At 39.9% G+C, this 26,011-nt stretch overlaps 2 protein-coding genes across 3 annotated transcripts in view; both read right to left on the bottom strand.

The window, feature by feature from the left end:
• LOC109932528 (ubiquilin 4) overlaps window positions 1-5,792 on the bottom strand; it is a 24,975-nt gene extending 19,183 nt beyond the window's left edge. The window contains exons 1-2 of the mRNA XM_048593444.1: window positions 5,730-5,792; window positions 5,429-5,605 (exon numbers count right to left, since the gene is read on the bottom strand). Coding sequence (XP_048449401.1) covers window positions 5,429-5,545 — 117 coding nt within the window. The 5' untranslated portion in view covers window positions 5,546-5,605; window positions 5,730-5,792. The remainder of the gene's footprint in view (window positions 1-5,428; window positions 5,606-5,729) is intronic.
• An 18,280-nt stretch (window positions 5,793-24,072) lies between these two features.
• Window positions 24,073-26,011, bottom strand: part of gkap1 (G kinase anchoring protein 1) — a 43,537-nt gene continuing 41,598 nt past the window's right edge. For both annotated transcript variants that reach the window (XM_020531679.2, XM_048592926.1), the window contains exon 11: window positions 24,073-25,033. In XM_020531679.2, the coding sequence (XP_020387268.1) occupies window positions 24,992-25,033 (42 nt within the window). In that variant the 3' untranslated portion in view covers window positions 24,073-24,991. The remainder of the gene's footprint in view (window positions 25,034-26,011) is intronic.

Here is a 26,011-nt window from a genome sequence, read left to right as displayed (position 1 = left end):
GAAGCAACACACCATTCTGATGTCTCATTGCCTGCTGCAGAAACGTGGGTCTGCGCTTCTGACTAGACAGACTTGATTGAAACAAAATTCAAAAGGGCTTGCCAGGTAGATAGGAAGAGGATGGTTCCTCAAAGAATCTCGATCACAGATTTCAAACAAACATTAGGCAAAATATTTTCTCTAAGAGGGTTGAGTGCCTTTGGAACTTTCTTCCTAAAAAGGTGGTGGTTAATTATTTTTAAGGCAAAGGTGGATAAGTTCTTAAGTATGGAACTGAAAGGTTATCTGGATAGACAGGAACATAGATTTAAAGTTACAAATCAGATCAGCCATTACCTTATTTAAAAAAAGAGTAGAGCAAGTTTAAGGGGCTGAATGCCCTACACCTGTTGTTTCTGATTCATGTGTTTATACATATGCATCCTTTGGTTGACAGTTTCATGACAAGGGAGCATAGATTTAGACAGAGGTAGCGGTTTTAGAGGAAATTTGTGAAAAAAATCATTTTCATCCAGAGGCTGACAGGGATCCAGAACTCAGTGCCTGAAGAAACCCTCATGCCATTTAAAAAGGATTGGGGATATGCAGTTGAAGTGCCATACTACAAGGCTGTGAATCTAGAGCTGAAATGTTGGATTAGGCTGGGTGGCTGATACAGACACACACAGCCTCATGTACAGTAAGCAAATTCTAGGAATACTTGCCAAATGGGTTTTTCAACGTTAGTACATAATTGTATGAGAAACAAAATTATTTTTAATTGCATTTGTGTAGAGTCTGTAAGGTAATTTTACTTTTTATCTTTCCTTCATAACCTTTCACGCTCAAATTCTCTTAACACAGTGAATTATTTTCTTTATTTCCTGCAAAGTCTACAAGATTTCAACAAATTCATTTGAAAACAAAGTTCCCGAGCTCTTCGTGTTAACAATAACTCCCTTTTGATTGTTCTACTTTTCAGGATTCCATGTTTACTGAAAGACTGAAGCAAATCAACAAATTGTACAGTTTGACTAAACATGCACTACCAACTGAAAAGTAGCTGCATGTACAGTACTATCTTATCTGGAATTAGGTTACAACATGCAATATTTAGTGCACACTTAAAATGTTCGTTGTAGCACAGAGCTCTGCACACATTGTTAAGATCACAGGTGTCATGCAAGTAATTGTTCATATTCTTAGACATAGACAACAGCTGAGTCACAAACTACTTTTGGTATTCCAGTTATTGACACAATAATCAGCACAGCAATGAATGTGCAAGCAAAAGGAGGCTTGGACAGTTAGGGTTTAAATCTTCAGCTATTCAGTATATCTTTAGTGTATAGTCTTAAAAATAATTCATAATGACATTAAGTAAGTCATTTCACTTTCTATATTTGAACAGAAACAAACATTCTTCTGGTTACAGCAACAGCAGACCAACGGCCCAAGAATAATCCCATGTTGCATAATGCAAAATTGCATGCATGGCCTAATTCAATTTGCATAGCATAACAATTTGCTTTTACAGTAAGCACTTGGGCATTTAAATGGCAATCCCTACACTGAGATCTGAAATCAGGTAATCATCTGCAGTGTACCAAAATACCACAGACATCCCACTCAATCCCACGGAAATATATATAGTTATACATAGAGAGTGAGGAGCATCAATCCTGCAGCACAGTGAGGAAGCAGGTCTCCGTGAAGTACCAAAGCTGGTATGGAGATTGAACCCTCATCAGTGGCATGATTCTACATCACATGAACCATCTGGCCAACTGAGCAAAACAACCTCCCAATGTTTCTGCCTAATTGTTCAATTGCTGAAGCACTGATGATGTGCACCTACTTACCACATGTAGTTTTTTATTTCTGAGAAGTAAATTATGCAGATGTTCCAAACCATAAATTTATGGATCTACAATTAAATGTAAATGTGACATTGGTCACACATTAAAATGTATTTTAAAAGCACCCAACATACAGGACTAAGACAATATTCAAAGATGACATGATTCATTAATGAACTAAATTCAGATTCTGCCCGAATACAAGTACAATCCATATTATTCTTAAACTGAGCAATCTAAATGTTCCCCAAAATAGCAAATACACTGGGCACATGTCATAAGATAATTTAAAACCCAAACAATTTTCACGTGCACTTCAACATTAGACATTTGTCATCTCAGTCAGGAAAGATATATTCTCAAAAATACTGCACAACTGCATAACAAAAACTATTAATTTACATTTGGGCTCATCTATTTAAAAAGTGTCATAAAACAAACGACAAAAGATCTGCGAATACTCAAAATCTGAAACAAAAACAAATTGCTGGAGAAACTCAGCAGATACGGCAGCATCTGTGGAGAGAAAGCAGAGTCAATGTTTCGGGTCCAGTGATCCTTCTTCAAAGCTGTTCTGAATGCTGACATGCGTATTGCTCGCAGAAATACAAATCATAAAACTACTTCAAAATGTATTTTATAACTATTATAAAAAGTTGAAGATTTATCAAATGTTGTCGAATCAATAAAACACAAGTTGCCATTACAACTGAAGATAAATTTTGAAACAGTAACTACGGCAAACAAATTCTATTGGTGGACAAACAGGAGGCTAGAAGAACACAGCAGGCCAAGTAGCAGTCAACATTTTGGGTATTACCCTTCTTTGAAATATTCTAGTGTATCAAAATATTTTATATTATTTCATATATTGTACTGATAAAAACATTCTCTAGAAGGAATAGCCATCAAACCGATTCAGCCAGCTTCCAAACAATACATATGGTTGCCATTTAAATCTGACATCCAATTAAACATATAAATACATCCTAGGGAATTGAATAATATTACTTGCAATCAATCAAGGTTAAATGCAAAATGTACAACAATGCCAACAGCAATTTCATTGCATTACTCAAGAACCTTAACACACTGATTCGGAACCTCTAGCAGTGATTTTGCAATCTATTCTGCTAGTCCTTTTAAATTTATTAACATTCCAGATTTATTTACAGCTTTAAAAAAAAGACTATTCCAGCAATACAAGGAAATAGAAACAGTGCTTGTAACCGGTCTGCTTTTGGCCCTTTCTCAGTTCATCTGCTATTGAAATTCTCTTCCATGTCATTTTACCTGTAGAATCAACTACCTTAACACATTAAAGTCATAGAGATAGACAGCATAGAAATAGACCCTTCGGTCCAACTCGTCTATGCCAACAAAATATCTTATCTAAATCTAGTGCCATTTGCCAGCATTTGGCCTATATCCCTCTAACCCCTTCCTATTCATGTACCCATCCAAATGCCTTTTAAATGTTGTAATTGTACCTGCCTCCACCACTTCCTCTGGCAGCTCATTCCATACACACACTACCCTCTGCGTGAAAAAAGTTGCCCCTTAGGTTTCTCTTATATCCTTCTCCTCTCACCTTAAACTTCCCCCACCCCTGGGAAAAGACCTTGCCTATTTACACTATTCATTCCCCTCATGATTTTTTTCAACCTCTTTAAGGTCACCCCTCAGCCTCCGATGCTCCAGGGAAAATAGCCCCAGCTTATCCAACTTCTCTCTTTAGTTCAAACCCTCCAACCGTGGCAACATCTTTGTAGATCTTTTCTGAACCCTTTCAGGTTTCACACCATCTTTCCAAAGGACTGCTAACTAATCTCCCACATTCCATTCTCCGTAAGCCCGAGGCCATCCAAATCTCTGCTGGATTGTGTCTTAACTTGCAGCAAACCCCTTTGACCCTCTATTTGCCAACCTAAAGTGGCTCCCAGAGAAACAACATCGTGACTACGTAATTCACAACCTTGTTTTCAAATCCCTTCATAGTCATTTGTCCTTCACATACTTGCTGGGTTTTTTGTATTCACAGTTACAATGCTGCTACCATTGGTGGCTGCGTCTTCTGCTGCCTTAGCCTCAAGCTCTAGAATTCTGAATCACACTTCTCCATTTCACTTTCCTGCCCCAAGACACTTCTTAAAACCCATCTCTGATTTATCTTTAGCTATCTGACATATCATCCTATGTGGCTCAATGTCATAGCTGTTTTATACATGATTTATTGGTTACAACAAAACTGAGTACTTTGGTCATCTTGGAGGAGCTCCTGAGATACTGTTATGATCTCTAATGTCCTGCGACCCCAGCTGGAAAACACACCTTAAAATCTGAAGAAAATTCTCAAATGATGGCAAACAGTTCAAACCAGTGGCTAATTAAAAAGTAACTGTTTATCTTACAGGTATTGGACATGTCCCATCTATATTCCATTATCAAAGGAAGCAAAGCCCAAATTACAAACTGAAAACAAAGCTGAAGCAAATTCTATTTAAACCAGTGATAATATTATCACTGCTTTTGGGTACCAGACGATCATTTCAAAGAATGAATCATCTATACAAGCAAAGAGAAAGAGAAATCATTCCAATAATAACCAATACAAATTAGCAAAACACAAACAAATCAAGTCATGCTTGTTTACAATGTTCAATACTGGAGGAACAAATAGCTTCTAAAACAAAATACTCTAAATATTTTCAATCCACACCAAGCAGCTGCTCTACCCGAGCGGATCGAGTTAAGATAATCGCTTCCAATTTTTTCCAGTTTCACAACACCTAATCACTACTGTCACAATGAAAGACCGTGTGCATCCTGAAGAGTACATTCTGCACTCCTATTGCTATGCCTTAGATGACTATCCTTTTAGCCACCACATCCGTGCCCTCTGTAACCTGGTCCACATAAATCCACAAAATTTATTTTATAAAATCTCAATTCTTTTCAATTGCCTTCATACCCTCAACACTGAATTGCACAGTTGCATTAAAGACATCTCAAAGCCAAAGTAATAAGAAACACTTTGGAAATAAAAAAAAAATCAATCGCAATACCTGAGGGCAAACTCTAAAGCAATAATATGGCTCAGCAAAAATGATTTACGCGAGTAGCTTGTGCGAAGACTAACCACAACGTATGAATAAAACGTGTGGGTGACGACGGTACACACTCACTTGGATTTGAAATCTGAAACAGGTTAGAACTACAATGACTAGCACCCAGCCCAACATCACACCTGGGAATCTTCGCAAATTCCTGCTCACAATGCTGCGTACGTCAAAAATTACAACTAACGCTCAACATTAACTTGCTGAGTACTCCAGAAACCACCTCGACTGCTAAACGTTAAACTGCTCAGGCTGATGATGTGGCGATGTCTAAAAGCCTGGGGTGACACAGCAGTGCCCGAACATTTAGAGGAATCGTTCCAGTCTTATCTGAGCTCAGCCAGAAAAGCTCGGGACACGACTAAGGGTGGCCACCGGGCCGCATGAGATGCTTTATCCCCGGCTCCTACTAGCGATGACACAGTGCGATGAGGGAAAGTGTTAGCCGGTGCGGGTCCCTAACGCACTCACCTCTTTAACGGTGCAGTCCTGCGCCAGCTCGAATTCCTCTTTGTCTTTAGGAGTCTTGACAGTAACCCGGATGATTCTGGTTCCAGTTCTAGAACACAGCTCCGCGTTCTCCGCCATCCTCGAGCTGTCTGTCAGCCAACGGCCGCTTCCTCATTGCACCACGGCACCATGGGTAATCTGCTCACACACACACAAAAAAACAGGAAGGCCGTCAAATATTGAAACAATACCTCTCAGAGCCGGACAGTCGCCGTATCATTTTAAAAATAATATTTGTTTCTCAAAAACTTATCCAGCTGACTTGTGGCGTTTCACACTCTTCTCTCTATTAAGGGATGACGTTGCAAAAGGAACTTACTAGAACCGGAAACGGAAATAGATGGAGTGTGGCTCTTGTAGAGATTGTGATGAATAGACAGTCAAGTGTGATATTATTGAGTCATTGTATAGTGCACGTAGTAGTATTTTGGTGTAGGATTAAAGTCGTACGTTAACCTGTTTCCTTTTCTGAGTAATTTTTTAAAAAAATTCAGTATAACAAACCTTTCCATCATTTTACATGTTCAGAAGACAGTAGGTTCTGTAAAGAACAATGGATTTTTGAAAACATGTCATCCTAGACATGTGAAGTATTGCAAGTTTTACCCCTATATATTTAAAAACATTAATTAATGTGTTTCTAGTTGCTATTTCAACTGCTTAGATCTGCACTTAAAATTAATAGCAACTCACTAGCATGTTTCCAAGTAAATGTCTATGTCTTGTAATGACCACGGTTGGAATGTGCACTTGCTTTCTGGTCCTACCATACGCACCCGTCACGATATAAATTTAGATGCTTTACCTAGCCAGTAATTTGGCCAAAAAGTAAGATGATCAGTTGTGGGATTTATCTATTGCGTTGAATATTACCAAAAAAATATATGCTGTTGGTGCTTTTCGTCTTGCCCACTCATCAGGACAATTCTCAAGGGTACCAATTCAAGAGGAAAACTGATATTAATACTGCATGACAGGAGAGTGCTGAGTTGTTGGCAAGTGGAATGACTGGTAGATGTGTTATCATAAAGAAGACATGTCTCAATAACAATATATTTCCTTCAACTATTTCCTGTTTCACTAATTGTGTGACCATAGTAGTCACATACAAATAAGCTCATCTTTATGAATGTTCACATTTGGCATTATTACTACAGGCTCACTACATCTACAAGTTAAGTTTAGTTTTCTGATCTTTTGGTGTGAAGTCAAGCTTTGAACTATTTGCTTTTGGTTCAGTACTCAGAAAATCCTATTTCTTGGAAAGTGGTACTTCAGCAGTGAAGGTTCAAGTTCTGGCATGAGTTTGAAATTATGCTTATCTTTTGGTTCATCCCTTGCCCGGATCATGTGATCTATATGAATTTTTCGCATCTTTCCATTAATTTTATCCAAATGCCTTTTCATTGTATACACAAATGCTGCAGTTCCCACATCCCACTTACGTGACTTAAATGTGGAGTCAAACCTCAATTATGTCCATTTTGCTTGAAACTGTCATATTGACAACTTTGACTGAACTTTTGTGTTCGTCTATAACAGCTGAGGCTGGTTGGACAGACTCAAATGTATCCTTAAACGTCTCTTAAAAATCTCAGCTGGTCTATTGTACACAATTGTTCTATATTTTATCAGAAAATTATCAAGCCATTGTTTCATACTAAATCTTGGACACCCATGCATGCAGCACTTGCTTCTTAGTTATGTGTACCTTTTACTATCCTGACAAATCTTTCAGCTATTTTCTTGAATGAGAAACAGGAACGAGCTGTGTTTGATGCAATTTTGCTTTATGGAATATTTGGCTGAGACAGAACAAATTGAGGACCAAACACTGAGACAAAACCTTCAGGTACAGAGTGTTCTGCTATAATGCACGTTCCAGTAATACGAACTGCCAAAATGCAATTGACGAATATGGGAGAGCTATTTCTAAAATGCCAACTTGCGTTGACTATAACACAATTCCATCAATTCCAACCTCTCTCCTTCAACCCATGGACCAGGGTGCAACAGCAGTTTTTAAAGCTTATTATTTAAGGCACACATTTAAGAGGCTGATTGCAGCCACTAAGAGTGATAAGGACAGTATTCTTCAATTTTGAAAGAGCTTTAACATAAAAAATGCAATTGACATTATCGTAGAGGCCTGGGTGGTGTTAGTAAGGAGTGCTTGCATGCAGTTTGGTGGAAGCTTCTTCCAGATTTTTTTCAAGATTTAAAACCTTTGATCCATCAGAGGAGCTCCCAAGAATCAAAGAACATTGTGTTGATCTTGCAAAGCAAGTTGGATTTGAAGAAGTGAAGAGTGAGGATGTTGAAGAGCTACTTGAGTCCCACTGTGAAGACCTCTGTGTAGCAGATCTACAACAACTTGTCACTGAGGGGGATTTGGAAGCCGGAAATGAAGAAGAAGTAGTCCAGGATGCAGCACCACGAGAGCTTTCCACTTCTGTTTTGTCTTCTATCCTGAGGGAAATTGAGAAGCAGTTTTAGATCTAAGAGGACAACAATTACAATGTAGAATGCAGCAGGGTAGCAGTTTGTGGAATAAGATCTTATTTGACACCCTATGAACAGCTTCTTCAAGAAAGAAGAAAAAGGGCTAAGCAGCAAAAACTGGATGTCTTTTTCAAGCCAACACACAAGAAACAGAAGACAATGAATGTAAACAGAAGTTGCTGGAAAAGCTCAGCAGGTCTGACAGCATCTGTGAAGAAAAAATCAGAGTTAACATTTCGGGTTCAGTGACCCTTCCTCAGAACTGACCCGAAACGTTAACTCTGATTTTTTCTTCATAGATGCTGCCAGACATGCTAAGCTTTTCCAGCAACTTCTGTTTTTGTTCCTGATTTATAGCATCTGCAGTTCTTTCATTTTTTATTCATAAGACTATGAACCACAGCCATCCACCTCTGAATTAACAATTTTTTGCCCTAACCCTGCAACCATAACTGCACCTGAAGGTGATGATGATGATGATGATGACCCTCAGTCCCTGCATTAACAACAGAGCAACTCAAAACCTCCTCCCCCATCAAGTCATCTTGACATTTTTTCAAAATAAGATGTCAAATTTACTTTTATTTCATTATTAGATATGAATTGAACATTTATTCAAACCATCCTTTGTGTTAGGCTTTTGAGTGATTTTTGACAGATTTTGAGTGATTTTTTGGTGGGCTGCCCCGAACCCGACTTTTCCCATAGGCCCTGTTATTTGTACAGCGTGATTTTCTATAACGAGATGTTGCGCAGGAATGCAACTATCACGTTACAGCAAAATCCCCTTAGAACAAGCAAAAGTAGATGGTTACTTGGTTCAGTTAGTGTTGGTTTTTCGACCCAAGTGCTTTATTAATCCACTTAGAGAAGCTATCAATAAGTATTTTTGTTTTCCTTTTCACACAAGTCTGAATGAATTATTTTCAAATGACCACAACTGCAGAAGGACACTAGATATGGCAGATAATACATTTGCTTACTAATAATTCTAGATCACTGTCTAAACTAGGCAATGAACAAGTTCTGTTGTTATGGATTTCATACTGTCTACACCTGTGTGTTTAGTGAGTTCTACAAAAATCTTATCTTTTGAAGAACTGGCTACTGCCACTTTGTGACCTTGATGTGGAGGTTCCAGTGTTGGACTGGAAGTCAGAAGTCACACGACACCGGGTTATAGTCCAAAAGATTTATTTGAAATCACAAGTTTTCGGACAGCTGCTCCTTCACCAGGTAAAGTGACCTCAAGTGATACCAACTTGTATAATACTCCTCTTTGTAAGGATTATAGAATGGTTTCTGTTCTTCATGTGTACTTTCACTGAATTCTGTCCATCCTTTCAAAATCTATTCAAGATGGTGGAGGCAGCAGGGTAGGTGGTTTTTGGGGTCACAGCCCATCCACTCCCTCTTGCATGACTGACCGCATCCCTCTTTCTTTTTATTATTTTATCTTATTTTCCTTCATCTCACTTTTTAATCAAATTCATTTTTTCTTCTTTCTGTGGCTGTGGTGATGGAGAGAGGTTGCGGGGAGTTATCGAGTGACGGATCTGATCCATTCCTGATGGCCATGGCGATTGCGCTTGAGCAACTGTTCCAATGTTGATGAATTGAGGTCCGTTCTTTTCATCTGATGTTTTGGAGGCATCTACAACAGGGGCAGAGTGAATGATCTTGAGAGTTAATTTGGACGGTCAATCGGTTCTCGGAACTGGAGGTGGGCCCCAGTCCTCAAGAGGTAGGACAGTCTCCTGGCTATGGTGGCAACTGTAGTATCAGTAGAAATGATATTGTGGGTCTGGTCAGAGGTGGCAGGGGCTGCTTCCTCCTTGTTGTTGAGTCCAGAGGGAATGGTTTAGCGGCTGTGGAGTGTGGCACAAAAATGAAATTTGTCCTAACTTTGTATGATTTATTTCTTTTTATAATTTATCTAATTAAGGTGGTGCTTGCTTATGGCGACTTACACACATTTGACTGTAATTGCATATATACATGTAGCAATAAGTTACGATTACTACTATTAATATCAATTCAGAGGCTTATTTTCAACATTTGAGTCTTGCTGAATTGCAGTTGCAATGATTATCTAGGTCATTATCTAAAACTCCTATTGTGATAATTGCACTTTAAAAGCTTTCTACTAAGTCCTCGTGTGGTAAATGTGACTGTGCATCGTAATAGCATTGTTTTTCAAACAGTGATGTTCAACTTTGTACTCACACCGTAGAAGATGTTCAATAAACTGCTGCATCAATGAATGCATTTTCAAATTTAACATTCATAGTTTGATAACTTGAAAATTTTGTTTTAAGTATTTACTTATTAGTACCCATTTTATTAGTATTTCTACACTCAATTATATAGAATCATTAATATCTCCAGAAATATACATGGTTTCTGAATTACTTTGGACTTTGATCCCTGACAAAAAGTAGGGTCAATTTGTCGAGGTCAATTTGAAGAAAGATTATTTTAGACCAAAATTCAATGTCCACCTTTGCAAGAGTGCATTCAGTGGTGCATCATTAGCCCAGTTTCTATATGCTCTGATATTGCCAAATATTTGAATAATCTTCTTAAGGTCATAAACAATTGACTCATAGTACTTTGCTGATTCTAAATAACGAATAATAATCAGTACATATACTCCATCCGTGACTAGTCCTGGCAATATCAAGTACAAATCCAATGAGCTAGACAGAACTATTGCACAACCCCACATGGCAACTCAACTGTACTCAGTGCAGATGGCAAATCTCTCTGAACAGTAAGTCAGCTATCAAAGGGCTGAGCACTTTAGAAATGCATTAAACTATCCATCCATCATATATATTGTAGCTGCAGAAAAGCTTCCAGAGTAGCCCAGATATGAAAGCTTTAAAAAGCTCTGTTAGAGAGGTTGACAAAGTCATCTGATTCCTAATCTCAAGGAAAGTTTCAGATGCAGATGGATCCATAAAAAAAAGGTCCCGACCCGAAATGTCAATTTTCCTGCTCCTCTAATGCTGCCTGCGTTGCTGCGTTCCTCCAGTTCCATACTGTGTTGTCTCTGACTCAAGCATCTGCAGATCTTGCTATCTCTGCAGATTTGGAAACTCCAATTAGCCATCAAACTGTCGTAATTATGTCACAGAATGTGTTCAGTAACTTCAGTTGCTTCTTTTGCTAACCATCTCTCTCACACATCTGTCTCATAGCACACAATCTAAGAAAATGCCAAATGACAAACTTGACAGTGGGTTGGGTTCCAGAGAGAAGGTTCAGCAGGGGAGATGAGCAGCCAAAATTAGAAGAGATATCAAGGGAGTCAATAATGCATAGAAATTATAGGCCAGTTAAGCCACAAGAGAGTTTGGCAAGTTTGGATGGTATTTATTTTAATGCCAGGAGTCTGACAAACAAGGCACGCGAGTTGAGATCATATATAACACATGGAGGTATGACATAATTGCTAGCACTGAGACATAGCTGAGAGAGGGATAGGATTGGCAGCTCAAGATTCCAGGATACAGGGTCTTCAAGTGAGATAGGAAAGGAGGTAAAAGAGGAATAGGTGCTGCAGTATTGATCAGGGAATCTATTACGCCATTAAAGGAGGGTGACATTTTCAAGGATTCTCAAATAAAACCATATGGGCAGAACTGAAACATCAAAAAAGAGCAATCACATTGCTGGGTGCATAGTACAAGTCCCCTAACAGTGCAAGAAAACTGGAGAAGAAGATATGTATGCAAATTTCAGAGAAATGTAAAATGTAAAATAGGGACATTAGAGGATTTCAACTTCCCCAACATTAAGTAGTATGAAAGGTTTAGAGGGAGTGGAGTTCTTATAAGGTATCCAAGGGAGCTTTTAAACCAGTATGTGGAAGGCCCTACAAGAAAAGGCCTGGACTTAGTTTTAGGAAATGAAACTGGATGTGGTTGAAGTATCAGTGGGAAACAATTTGCAGACAATGATTATAACTCTGGTGGTTTCAAGACTGTTATGGAAAAGAACAAGGATAAGCCTAAAACTAAAGTTCTAAATAGGGGAAGGCCAATTTTACTAGGATCGGATATGATCTGGCCAGAATGAACTGGGAGCAAATACTTTCTGGTAAATCTTTGTTAGACCGGTGGGACACATTCAAGAAGGAAATAGGGAGAGTCTATTATCACTTTTAAGTTCCAATAAAGACAAAAGGTGGGATTGTCAAATCCTGTGGACTCTGGATATCAAGGTATCCACAGGATTGGATAAAGAGAAAGAGGGAGGCTTATGGCAGACACCGAAGGATCAAAACAGCAGAAGCCCTAGAGGAACATAAAGTATCCAGGGGAAACATAAAAAGAAAATTAAGAGAGTAAAAATAGGCATGAAAGAATAATGGCAGGAATAAAATCCCAAGTTATTTTACAAATACGTTAAACGGACAGCTAGGAAAGAGTAGGACTCATTAAGAACCACAGTGGTAGTTTGTACATGGAGCCAGAAGACGTAGGTCGGATTCTAAATGCATACTTCGTGTTGGTGTTTATTATTAAGTGGGATGATGTTGGCATAGAAATTAGGGAGTAGGACTGTGGGACATACTTAAAGAAATGAACAGAGACGGAGAGGAGGTTCTGAGTGGTTTGGCAGGTTTAAAAGTAGATACAGGTAGTTGTCCTACAATGTGATAGTTGCATTTTTGTGTGACCTCGCGCTATAAAAAATCACCATAGAAAATCGCGCTATAGGGAAATTGCTATAGACAATTGCTATACCTGTACAGCAGAAAGTTCGCATTATCTAAACAGCATCCACTATTCATCAATTGCATTACAGCCAATTTGCAATAACAAAACACGTGTTATAGCAGAACTACCTGTAAATATCCAGGGCCAATGAAATGCATCCCAGATTGTCCAGTGAGGCGAGAGAGGAAATAACAGGGCATTGGCAATAGTTTTCAGTTCCTTTCTGGCCACAGGAGTGGATGACAGCCAATGTGGTATCGCTATTCCAGAAGAGAACAAGTGATAAACTGGGAAATTACAGGCCAGTCAGTCTAATCTTAATAGTGGGGAAACCATGGGAAGCAATTCTATGGGACAGAATTAATCTGCACTTGACAGGCAATGATTAATCAAGAACAGTCAGCATGGTTTTGTTAAGGGATGGTCATGTCTGACTAACTTGATTGAATTTTTCATAGAGGAAACCAGGTGTGTAGTTGTGGGTAATACATTCAACGTAACCTCCTGATAAAGTCCCATATGGGAGACTGATAGAGAAGGTAAGAACTCATGGGAATCCAATGAAATTTGGATAATTGGATCCACAATTAGCTGAGTGACAGGAAGCAGAGGATGATGGTCAAGGGGGGGCGGGGTTTCAAAGGGATCCATTTTGGAGCCGTTGGTGTTTATGATATATATAAATGAATTAGACTTGAATGTAGGATGGTTGATAGTGATTTCACAGAATACACAAACATTGGTGGGTTGGTAAATAGTGAAGAGGATAGCCTTAGATTATATGAGGATATAGATGGCTGGTCTCATGGGCTGATCAGTGGCAAATGGAATTTAAACCAGACAAATGTGACCAGATGCACTTAGGCAGGACCAACAAAGCAAAGGAATATATAATGAACAGCAGGACCTTAGCTCATTGTACATACACAACACCCTCTGCGTGAAAAGGTTGCCCCTTAGGTCCCTTTTAAATCTTTCCCCTCTCACCTTAAACCTATGTTCTCTAGTTTTTGACTCCCTGACTCCAGGGAAAAGACCTTGACTATTTACCCTATCCATGCCCCTCATGATTTTATAAACCTCTATCAGGTCACCCCTCAGCCTTCAACGAACCAGGGAAGATAGCACCAGCCTATTCAGTCTCTCCCTATAGCTTAAACCCTCCCACACTGGCAACATCCTTGTAAATCTTTTCTGAACCTTCCTAAAGCAGGAAGACCAGATTGCATGCAATATTTCAAAAGTGGCTTAAATGTCCTGTACAGCTGCTATATAACCTCCCAACTCCTATACGGAATGCACTGACCAATAAAGGCAAGTGTACCAAATGCCTTCCTCACTATATAGAAACCAAAAGAACTGCAGATGCTGTAAATCAGGAACAAAAACAGAAGTTGCTGGTAAAGCTCAGCAGGTCGAGCAGCATCTGTGAAGAAAAAAGCAGAGTTAACGTTTCAGGTCCAGTGACCCTTCCTCAGAACTTCCTCAAAACCGGAAATGACACTACTCACTATAACAGATCAAACAGTATAAAGTCCAAGTGGAGTAGAATAACACCGCTCCATTGGAGGCTCCCTTGATGATGTCACCTAGCATGGTGTCAAAATGTGTGAACGAGAACAAGCCAGCTCAGCAAGGAAGTCAACAACCTCACCCACAACCCGAGCTACAGATCTTTGCCAACACTTTGAATTGGAATGTTCCCCAACTTGGTGAAGATTATTTAAAATGTTTCCATTTTTCACTTTGTTTGGAAGCAAAAGGCTTGTTAGAATATCCTATATTTTCAGGCCAATGTATGTTAGCAAATCTGTCATAGAATCATGGAATGCCTCCAGTGTGCAAGCAGGCCATTCAGCCCATCTAGTCCAAAGTGACCCTCCAAAGAGTATCCCACCCAGACTCAGCCCCCCTACCTATCCATGTAATCCTGCATTTCCCATGGCTAATCTACCTCGCTAAATCTGCTTTTTTTATATTTGAGAATTGCATTTTTCTGAGTCTTGATCTCTTCACTTTCAACTTCAAGTTCCAAAAAATTATTTCTGTGAATCATGCACATCCTTTCAATCTACAAACTGATGGTTCTTGAGCCTAATAATATTCCAAGCCTTTTGATGTATCTCATGGATCCAATCGTATTGTCCCATTCCCAAATAAAAGAGTGACACAATAAGCACCTCACCACTGCTGTCCATCATAGTGATGCAGTCCCTTGCAAACATACTATAAATGAGAGGCAGACAAGATTCAACATGAGTACTTGCATTAAAATACATCAGTAAATTTAAGAAGAACAAATTCACCTAAAACGCATTTAAGCAAGCCAAAGAATGACAGACGTCACCTTCACTGCCACTTTTGTTACATAAAAAATAAAAAATTGTGCAAATAAGACCAGACGTAAGACTAGTCAGTTCATGTATGTGTTTAATGTGCTAATGTGCTTTCACATATTCTGACACTTCATCTTATCAATATAATACATATTACAAAGCAGACGTTAGAAAATCCAAGAAACAGAGAAAGGCAGTGCTTGCATTTCTGCAATGCCACAAGAGATGGCGCTGAGAAACATAGTTTTGGGCTACCATCTTTGATGGAACCAGGAAAAACAAAGAACATTAATTTTAATTTAAAAATCAGTTCAAAGGGACAGGATGATCTGTGGAGATTAATTTCACATTAGTGGAAAGAAGCATTAAACACATTGGGGAACAAATTCTGTAACAAAAGTAATGGAAGATGAGGTAACAATGATGTAACATTTAAACAATAGTGTCAGCATTGAGTCTGAGATTTAGGGTGGCACAGTGGTTATCACACTGCTTCACAGCGCCAGGGATCCAGGTTTGATTCCAGCCTTGGGTGGAATCCAGCCTTGGTTTGCTCATTCTCCCTGAGTCTGCATAGGTTTCTGCTAGGTGCTCTGGTCTTTTCCCACAGTCCAAAGATGTGCAGATTAGGTGGATTGGCCATGCTAAATTGCCCCATAAAATCCAGGGATGTGCAGACTAGCCATGGTAAATGCAAGATTACAGGGATGGGGTGGGCATGGTTAGAATGGCCTTTGGAAGGTTGGTCTGGACTCAATGGGCTAAATGGCCTCTTTCTGCTCTGTCATCAAAAAATGTTGATCTCTCCCATCTCATTGTCTTAGCTATGCACATTCTTTAATGTTAGTAGCACTGGGGAAGCTAAGTAGTAAAAGGAATGAGATCGTAAATTTTATGCAGAGATAATAATGTTAAATTTTAGACTTTGGGGTATATGGAGGCAATTTGGATTACTGATGACGTAACTGATAGCAAATATTTCAATGGCTTCTTTGTAACATTTTTCAATCTCACAGATCATTTGAGAACTCTGCTTTCTGCCATCTTTAGCATTTTATTCATTTCCTGTTACCTTAGCCCAACAGCTGGTGTCTTAAATAACAAGGTGTAGAGCTGGATGAACACAGCCGGCCAAGCAGCATTAGAGGAGTAGAAAGGCTGACGTTTCGGGCCTAGACCCTTCTTCAGAAATGGGGGAGGGGAAGAGGATTCTGAAATAAATAGGGAGAGAGGGGGAGGCGGATAGAAGATGGATAGAGGAGAAGATAGGTAGAGAGGAGACAGACAGGTCAAAGAGGCAGGGATGGAGCCAGTAAAGGTGAGTGTAGGTGGGAAGTTAGGGAGGAGATAGGTCAGTCCAGGGAGGACGGACAGGTCAAGGTGGGGGGGGCGCGGAGCGGGATGAGGTTAGTAGGTAGGAGATGGGGGTGGGGCTTGAGGTGGGAGGAGGGGATAGGTGGGAGGAAGGACAGGTTAGGGAGGTGGGGACAAGCTGGGCTGGTTTTGGGATGCGGTAGGGGGAGGGGAGATTTTGAAGCTTGTGAAGTCCACATTGATACCATTGGGCTGCAGGGTTCCCAAGCGGAATATGAGGTGCTGTTCCTGCAACCTTCGGGTGGCATCGTTGTGGCACTGCAGGAGGCCCAGGATGGACATGTCATCTGAGGAATGGGAGGGGGAGTTGAAATGGTTCGCGACTGGGAGGTGCAGTTGTTCAGTGCGAACCGAGCGTAGGTGTTCTGCAAAGCGGTCCCCAAGCCTCCGCTTGGTTTCCCCGATGTAGAGGAGGCCACAACAGCAACAGCGGATACAGTATATCACAGTAGCAGATGTGCAAGTGAACATCTGCTTGATGTGGAAAGTCTTCTTGGGGCCTGGGATGGGGGTGAGGGGGGAGGTGTAGGGGCAGGCGTAGCACTTCCTGCGGTTGCAGGGAAAAGTGCCGGGTGTGGTGGGGCTGGAGGGGAGTGTGGAGCGGACAAGGGAGTCCCGGAGAGAATGGTCCCTCCGGAAAGCAGATAAGGGTGGGGAGGGAAAAATGTCTTTGGTGGTGGGGTCGGATTGCAGATGGCGGAAGTGTCGGAGGATGATGCGTTGGATCCGGAGGTTGGTGGGGTGGTACGTGAGGATGAGGGGGATTCTGTTTTGGTTGTTATTGCGGGGAGGGGCTGTGAGGGATGAGTTGCGGGAAACACGGTCGAGGGCGTTCTCGACCACTAAGGGGGGGGATGTTGCGGTCCTTGAAAAACGAGGACATCTGAGATGTACAGGAGTGGAATGCCTCATCCTGGGAGCAGATGCGGCGGCGGCGGAGGCAAAGGCAAAGGACTTGGGAATAGGGGATGGCATTTTTGCAGGAAGGTGGGTGGGAAGAGGTGTATTCTCTGTAGCTGTGGGAGTCGGTGGGCTTGAAATGGATATCAGTTTCCAGCTGGTTGCCAGAAATGGAAATAGAGAGATGAAGGAAGGAGAGAGAGGTATCAGAGATGGTCCAGGTGAACTTAAGGTTGGGGTGGAAGGTGTTGGTGAAGTGGATGAACTGTTCGAGCTCCTTGTGGGAGCACGAGGCGGCGCCGATACAGTCATCAATGTAACGGAGGAAGAGGTGGGGTTTAGGGTTCTGTCTCTAAGTTCACTGAATCACATTTTCAATTCCACTATTTTGTGGTTTTTTTTAAAAAACATTTTACCAAAAGTTCGACGACCTGTCTTAATACACTCTACAGCCTTCTGGACTCAATATCAAGTTCAACAATTTTAGGAGTTGACGTACCTTCTCCCATGTCCTTACCCCAATCCCCACACACCAGGCTTTTATTATCACATGGTCTGCTATGACACATAACCCATTGTTAGCCACTAATTGTTCCCATTAGTAGGTATTCATTCTCCCAGACCGATTGTTAGCCACTCCGTTGTCTGTCCAAATGCCTTGCTCTCTCTTTGGACTGTGTAGCCACACATCATTTACTCCTTACCACCACCGCGCCGCCCACCCCATCCTCGCCAACTTTTGCATAAATAGCAACACTTTCCCCACTTTTCATCAGTTCTGAGGAAGGGTCAGTGAACCTGAAATGTTAACTCTGATTTCTCTTCACAGCTGCTGCCAAATCTGCTGAGCTCTTCCAGCAATTTCTGATTTTGTGTCTTAATATCACATTTGACTTGGTGTCAACTTATATCCAATTATTTTTCATATTGTAATTACATAGCACGCTGGACGCTTTAAGAACTTGTTCAGTAGAATTTGATTTGGGGTACAAGAGGAGTTTTGAAAGTTTACAGAATGAGGAATGGAAAGTCATCCGGGGTGAATTCGAATGATCAGAACGATCAAATTTGATGTTAGAAAAGCATAGTTTCAACAACAAATGGATTAAAGCAAGGCTGGGGATGGGCACTATATCCTCATTGTCCCTACTTTCTCACTTTGCTCCATTTGGTTTCAATTTCACACATATGTATTGCATTTTTCAGTTCAAAGAGAATGTAAAATGTTGACTGTTTCCTTCACTGACACTGATGCACTTACTCTTTTCCTGCTCCGGATTTGAATCAATTTGAAAAAGTTACCAGTTGGTTGAGTTCCTTCATCTTTAATCATAGACTTTGTGTAATAATCTTTTCTTGGTATAGTGTAACATCCAGGCCTACTGGGTGTGGTCATATTCAGAATTATGCCTATTTATAACTTTGTATCACTTCTAATTCCATTGCAGATCAGGTAAAATTGTGAAAAACATATCAATATCAAAATGTTGTGCTTCTCACAGTTCAGGATGCAGTCTTGCTGCATGACAAGCCATTTCACCAGTCCAAGAAAAATAGTTTGAAAATTATTGCTATTATCTACAAGTCTTGTCAAAATAACTCAGGAGATCTGTGAGAACTGTCAGAACTTTCTGAACAGGGATTGAAGGCTTCAATCATTGTTCTTAGCTGGTCTAGGGATGACTCCAGTGGGCAGTTGGGTTATGGAACCTGTCATTCAAAGAACCAATGCTGTTATATCACAATAACTCACAGGAAACTAGGAGCCCTTCCTTAATTAACAGCTTGCCTGACATCTTTGAAAATCTTGACAGTGCCACGTGCCAAAGTTCAAAACATTATGACAAAAACAATTTTGAGGATGATGCCTCTGAACCTAACCCATTTAATACAACACACAGAAGAAAACCTACAAACAATGGACAAAGTGCTCTATTCATTGGTTCTAACATTTTACTCCTGTGATGAGTCATGTTGAATAACGAAATACAGATACAATCGATCTGTATACAGGGTCAAAAATGAATGGACACAGACCTAAAGTTTTGGTCAAGAGATATATAGGGATACAAGAAGAATTTGTTTTTACACAATGAATGACAATGTCCTGTAATACTACCTATAACGGTGGTATAAATGGAGACAATGAATGATTTCAAAAGAAAATTGAACGAGTGAGGTTACAGCAGACAATTGGAATGAAATGATTTGCACTACAGAAATATGTCATAGATTTGATAGGCCGAATGGCCTCCTCTCTGCCATAATGTATTTATGAATAAGGAAGGTAAAGAAACTGCTTTGAAATACAGCATTGTCTTTTTTTCATCTTTTCTCATGCATTTAGTGTTCAAATGGCTTTAAATACTTCCTGACAAGCCCGCAAAATAGATACATATTTTACATTATATGATGCATTTATTATGACTTAAAAATATTTGAGCCATCTAAAATATTCCACTTCAGCATCAAATTTTTCATTTGGCATCATGGATTTGATTCCATTACTACTTGGAAGTCCATTCCACACTGTCCATTGTGAACAACTTCCTGATACCCATTCCAAACGTGTTTTATTTTTCAAACTCTGTGGTTCCTATTTCTACTTTCAGCTTAATTTAAAGCAATTTTCAGATTTAGCTTTTTACAAAAATTTTACCAAGTTTAAACTGCTGTATACTTCTATAAAATTACCTTTCAAAACATCTTTCAAGTCTGAGGAGTTCAAGTTTTTCCAGCCTTCACAACAGACCATCCTTCTGATTCATTTCTGCACAATTTGTCTTGGTGGAGATAGCTCAAAGTGCATCCGACCACAGTGCTGTGCAGTCACAGAGTTGTAGAGCATGGAAACAGACCCTTCAGTCCAACTCATCCACGCTTACCAGATATCTTAAATTAATTCAACCCCATTTGCTAGCATTTAGCCCAAATCCCTCTAAACCCTTCCTATTCATATACTCATCAAGACACCTTTTAAATGTTGTAGTTGTACCAACCTCCACCACTTCCTCTGGCACCTCATTCCATGCGCACACCACCCCGCGCGTGAAAACGTTGCATTTTATGTTGCTTTTATATCTTTCTCCTCTCATCTTAAACCTATAGCCTCTAGTCTTGGACTGCCCTACCCTGGGAAAAGGACCTTGACTATTCACCCTATCCATACCCCTCTACTAGTTTGTTCTTCACCAATAGTTTCTAGCTAAAGTTTTGTAAAAGTTTTAGAAGCTGTTGGTTTAAGCTATCATTACATGCAAGTTCCCTCCTCTTGCCCTTGTTGCTATCCCAATCATAAAATTCTGTCTCTGGAGGAGCAGCAAGAACAGGAGGAAGGGAACTTGTGAATGGAAAAGCTGGGGCGGCAGGCGTAAGATAAACAGAATCTCTGAATGGAGAAGCAGCTATAGTTCTCTGAAACTCACTGTCTGCTGTCAGTACCCAGTTTCATTGAATGACAGCATAGTTCAGTTTTTTTAAAGTCTAACTGCAAGGATGGGGACATAAGTTTAAATGGTGGATTTTGGAGATGCCAACGTCAGAAATCAGCAAGACCACTTGCAAGCACCAGCATCACTCCCCCAAAATGCTGCAATGCTGGGTATCACCATTCTTCACTATCAGTAGCTATCAGAGAAGTTCTGATGAAAATTTTAAGCTTTAGTCAATGCTCATGACAACCAGTGCAATGCTAAGGTCCTGGTAACTGGTTTCTGGTCTTTTGAGTACTATAATGCTATTGTAATTAATGGGACTGAATTGTTGCTGTTTTCAAAATCTTTAAAAATGTTATTTGTAAATAATTTATTCTATTTTATCAATTTATTTGGCATAAACAAAGTTCTATTTTATTGTTAAAACTGAATTTGCATGGCATATTTGTGGTGGTGAGTTAAAACTAGGTGTCGTCAATGTACCTGAGGAATATGACACTACTGTCAGATGATATTTTAATTAAAGAGTGGGCCAAGGATAGACTTTTGGGGCACACCAGAGACAATAGCAGAAGGGTAGGAAGGAAAGCCAGTACAAGTTAGTTAATCTCTGATTATGACTAGCTTGGCAAGAATGAAACCATGCAAGGGGAGGCCCAATCAGGTGGACAATGGTGGAGAGGGGATGTAGGATAGTGCAGTCAATCATTTCAAAAGCTGCAGATAGTTGGGAAGAATAAGAAGGGATAGTGCCACATTTATTTAGGTTGTCATCTGCCACTTTAATCAAGGGTTATTCTGCAATTAATTTAGTGTAAAAGCCTTTCTGGGAGTGTTGAAACTTGACCATGTGGGAAGGTAGTACCTTCTTCAAAGAGCTGAAGCATGAATTGCAGAAGGTTCAACAGGTAAGTAAGGTGGCAAGTGGAATTTTGTCCTTCATTGCTAGAGGGATTGAGTTTAAAAGCAGGGAGATTATATTACAGCTGTATAGGGTGCTGGTGAGGCCTCACCTGGAGTACTGCATGAAGTTTTGGCTTTACTTGAGAAAGGATGTACTAGCACCAGAGGTGGTGCAGAGGAGATTCACTAGGTTAATTCCAGAGTTGAGGGGATTGGCTGATGAGGACAGAGTAGACTGGGATTATATTCATTGGAATTTAGAAGAATGAGGGGCAATCTTATCGAAACATATAAAATTACAAACGGAATAGATACAATAGAAGCAGGAAGAATGCTTCCACTGGCGGGTGAAACTAGAACAAAAGGGCATAGCCTCAAAATTAGGGGGAGCAGATTTAGGACTGAATTCCTCATTGAATGTTTTTAAAGCTAAGATAGATAATTTTCTGAACAGTAAAGGAATTAAGGGTTAAGGTGAAGGGTGGGTAAGTGGAGCTGAGGCCAAAGAAAAAAAATCAGCCATGATCTTATTGAATGGTGGAGCGTGCTCAAAGGGCCAAATGGCCTACTCCTTCTCCTGGTTCTGATGTTCTTATGTTCTTATGTTGAGAGAAAAGGAGCTAAATTGGCAGTTTGCAAGAGGTCGTGTCCATGGTTATTTGAGGAGTTGATAACAGCAGATATGAAACAGAAGGTGCCAATATTGGAGAAGGAACAAATTACATTATCTTCCCTTCCTTGGAAGGTCAGTGTTGAAATATTTGCTGATGACTGCACGATGTTCAGCTATGTTTCTGACTCAATAGTGAAACAGCCCTTGTCCATATGCAAAAAAGCAAAACAAAACAACATTCATGCTAGAACTGACAGGTACCATTTAATGTTACTTGCCACCAGTGTGGCATGAAGGACCATCACCAACAAGACATAATCTAAACATCATCCTTGACATTCAATGGCATTACCATCACTGGAACCTCCACTATCAATATCCCTGGGGTTACCACTGACAAACAGCTGAACCAGACCAACCATATAAATACGTGACTACAAGAACAGGTAGGAGGTTGGGATTTCTACAGTAACTTGCCTCCTGTCTTCCTAATGCTTACAGTTCCTCATACCCTGCTTCCTGCAACCATTCCATTCCATCCTGAAATTCTCCATGCCTTTGCATCTGTTCTGACGTTGCCACCTTCCACTGGGGTGCCTCCGGCATGTTCTTCAGCTGAGGATTTCTCTCCACTGTGATTGATAGGACTCTTATCTGTGCTGGATCCCTTTCCTGCACGTGCTCCACACACCAGCATTCAAAAGATCATCGTCTGCCATTTCTGCTACCTTCAGTAGGATTCACCATCAAACATATCTCCCCCTTCTCTGTAAGCATTCCACAGAGACCATTCCCTCTATGCCACCCTGATCACTCCTGTATTGCTCCAAACAGTCTTCCCCCATCCCCCACCAACATGGCACCTTTCCATGCAATTGCAAAAAAGTGTAACACACCCCCTCCTTTCAAGGCCCCAAACCCACTTTCTAGGTGAAATGATATTTTACTTCTACTTCTTTCAATCTAGTCTATGGTATTTGTTCCTCACAATGAGGTCTCCTATAAATTAGTGAGGGAAAATGCAGACTAGGTGACCGTTTTGCAGAAAACCTTTGCTCTGATCTTCCAGTTGCTTGCCAGTTCAATAAACCATCTTGCTCTCATGCTAACATTTCCATCCTGGGCCTGCTATAGTTTTCCAAAAACATGTAACATCATCAGGAGGAATAACACCTTATTTTCCATTCAGGCACTTTACAGCCTCTAGAACACGACAATGAATACCTCAACTTCAGTACATGATCTCCACCCTCCATTTTATTACCTACCCAGCCCCGTCACAGCCATGTCTTGTTATTTTGCTCTCGGCAGACTGGACCTCTTTTTTTCCTTTCCGCAACTATTATTTATACCTATTTTAGATCTCAATCCTTCCTTCCCACCATTAGCACACCCGTTGTCTTTGCAATGGGCATCCTCACCTCTGTTCCGCTCACTCCTGCTCTCCCTGTATACCATGAAACCATCACTTTCCAGCCTCTTTCAGTTCTGCAAAGTCTTATCAAACTCAAGCCATTAACTCTGTTTCTCTCTCCACAGATGCTGCCAGACCTGCTGTGTTTTGCCAGCATTTTCAAAATTTATTTCACAAATAAAGTCAGTGACCTACCTCAAGACTAATGAACAAAATTGGATTTGGGTCAGTTAAGTAACAGCTAACCCATCTCTACAAAATAACAACTACAGGAGGAGCTGGAAAACGCTGTGTAATCAAGATCCAGTATGAGTGCTTGAAAATACTTGAAAAGAAGTAGTGTATGTGCATATATGTGTGTGCTCATGCACATATATGCACACAAAATATGTCAATATCGGGTAAATTAAACTTCATTGTAATTTATTGGTAAGTATTAAAAGTTTGGCATTTCAACATGCTTCAGTACTGATCAACAAAATATGAACTACTTTGTATTTCAGAAACAAAAGGCTGGGTTACTTACAGATGCCCTTTTATTTTGTACATGCTCATAAGTAAGGTAAGGATTGTTGGGAAATTGAATATTTTCCAACTTAATATGTAGGTCAAATATAGTCAGGACCACAAGAGACAGAATCCTTCTTACATTATTCTGAAAATATTGCTCAACCTTGCCCTTAATTGGATGAGCACAGCTTTCCATGCCTCCTACAGTGAGGTGGTATGAATGGAAACTTCACTGAAACCCCACAAACTACTGTTGCTAAAATTTATTTATTTATTTCCCTCTTCTCTCTCATCCATGACTAACTTGGTTCTTGTGAAGTTAAATGAAAGTATTGTACCATACATTATAACCTCACACCATCTTGCACATTTTTAGTTTCAATGTACCTTGTCAAATACAGTCTATATAAGATGGTGTAAACAGTGTTCTCACTCATTAATAGGGCATAAATCGTGTCTAAAGCAGTCATTAATCAATCAAAAATAACTTCTGAGAAACAAAAAAAAAAAATTTTTTTAGACATCACTTCAAACCTCTGTAGTACTAAAGCAGAAGTTAACCACCAAAACATCATTCAGCTTTCAGTACCATGACAGCTCCATCAGAAGTGCAACAAAATAAGACGTTTCTTCTCTTGGTCCGAGGAGAGAGAAGTTTTCACAAAAGTTTAAACAAGTGCAAACAAATTAATGGCAAAATCCAATGGCTTTGCAAGAACTAGAAATATCCATGATGGCACCCTGAAGGAAGGCTTTATTTTGTGGAGTTCTTTTTTGCCTTGGGCTTCACAGTACGCAAAAGTTGCAATCTTCAGTGATCGGATTCAGATATTTTCTTCCCTTTCTTGCCTCCCTACAGAATCCAAGAGAGAAGAATTACATTTAAAATTGACACCTTTTATGGAACACTGCAATGATTATCCTGTCCTATTGAAGTGCATAATAGATCAGAAGATATGTTAATACAAAACTGTCTACTTTAAAAGGTAGCAGTGAGTTCCTCTTTATATTATCCATCAAAACTACTATCTGATGTTTTTGAGCCAAGGAACAAAACCGTAATTTGCTCTGCATTTTAGCTCTTTTGCGGAACAAGTCATAGTTGGCAATTTCTCGTGCAAAGAGGTGGTACAGAAAAAGACAGAATAATAAGATGTTTTCAATGGCATTCATCTCCAGACTTTTTCTCTTGATTGAATTTGACATCTTGTCAGAATTCTGGGTTGGAAAAATGTGCAACATGGCAATAAGAGTGGGTTAATTTCTAGGAGAGTTAATTTCTAGGAATTTCGCCCACGTTGATATCGCAATCACTGAAAACATCACACAACATTCACTACTGTTACATTACAAACTTTCTAAAAGCATAAGGCACAGTGATCAGAATGATTCAGGCACCGAGGACACGTTTTGACCAAAAAAAAACCTTGCTGAATAACATCTAAAGAGTTAAAAAAAATTTCATCACACCACACCTCAGGCTTTCAACATGGATACTGCATGGATTTTATGACTCACAATTGTAAATCTATTCTCCAACACTTAAATTTATCCATGGGAAGGAAGCTAAGATTTTATCATTCATAGATGGAAACCTCTGTTCCCAACAATCAGCCACTGAGCTTCATTCCCTTAAATGAATTTGGAAGGCTGGCAAATAGAATATTGAAAATAAGATTGCAGGACATGTAAATAATGGATATTCCTGGCAACGTAGGCATTAAGGGTGAACGTTGATACCATCTGTATATTGAAGGAGTGAAAACTCTTTCTTTCAATCTACGAACATCACTACTTTTGATAGTATTGATAGGAATATTTTGCAGATTAT

The sequence above is a fragment of the Rhincodon typus genome, chromosome 3 (genome assembly GCF_021869965.1).
Source record: "Rhincodon typus isolate 14 chromosome 3, sRhiTyp1.1, whole genome shotgun sequence".
NCBI lineage: Eukaryota > Metazoa > Chordata > Chondrichthyes > Orectolobiformes > Rhincodontidae > Rhincodon > Rhincodon typus.
The sequence above is the reverse complement of the archived record's forward strand: the minus strand, read 5'-3'. Positions and strand labels throughout refer to the sequence as shown.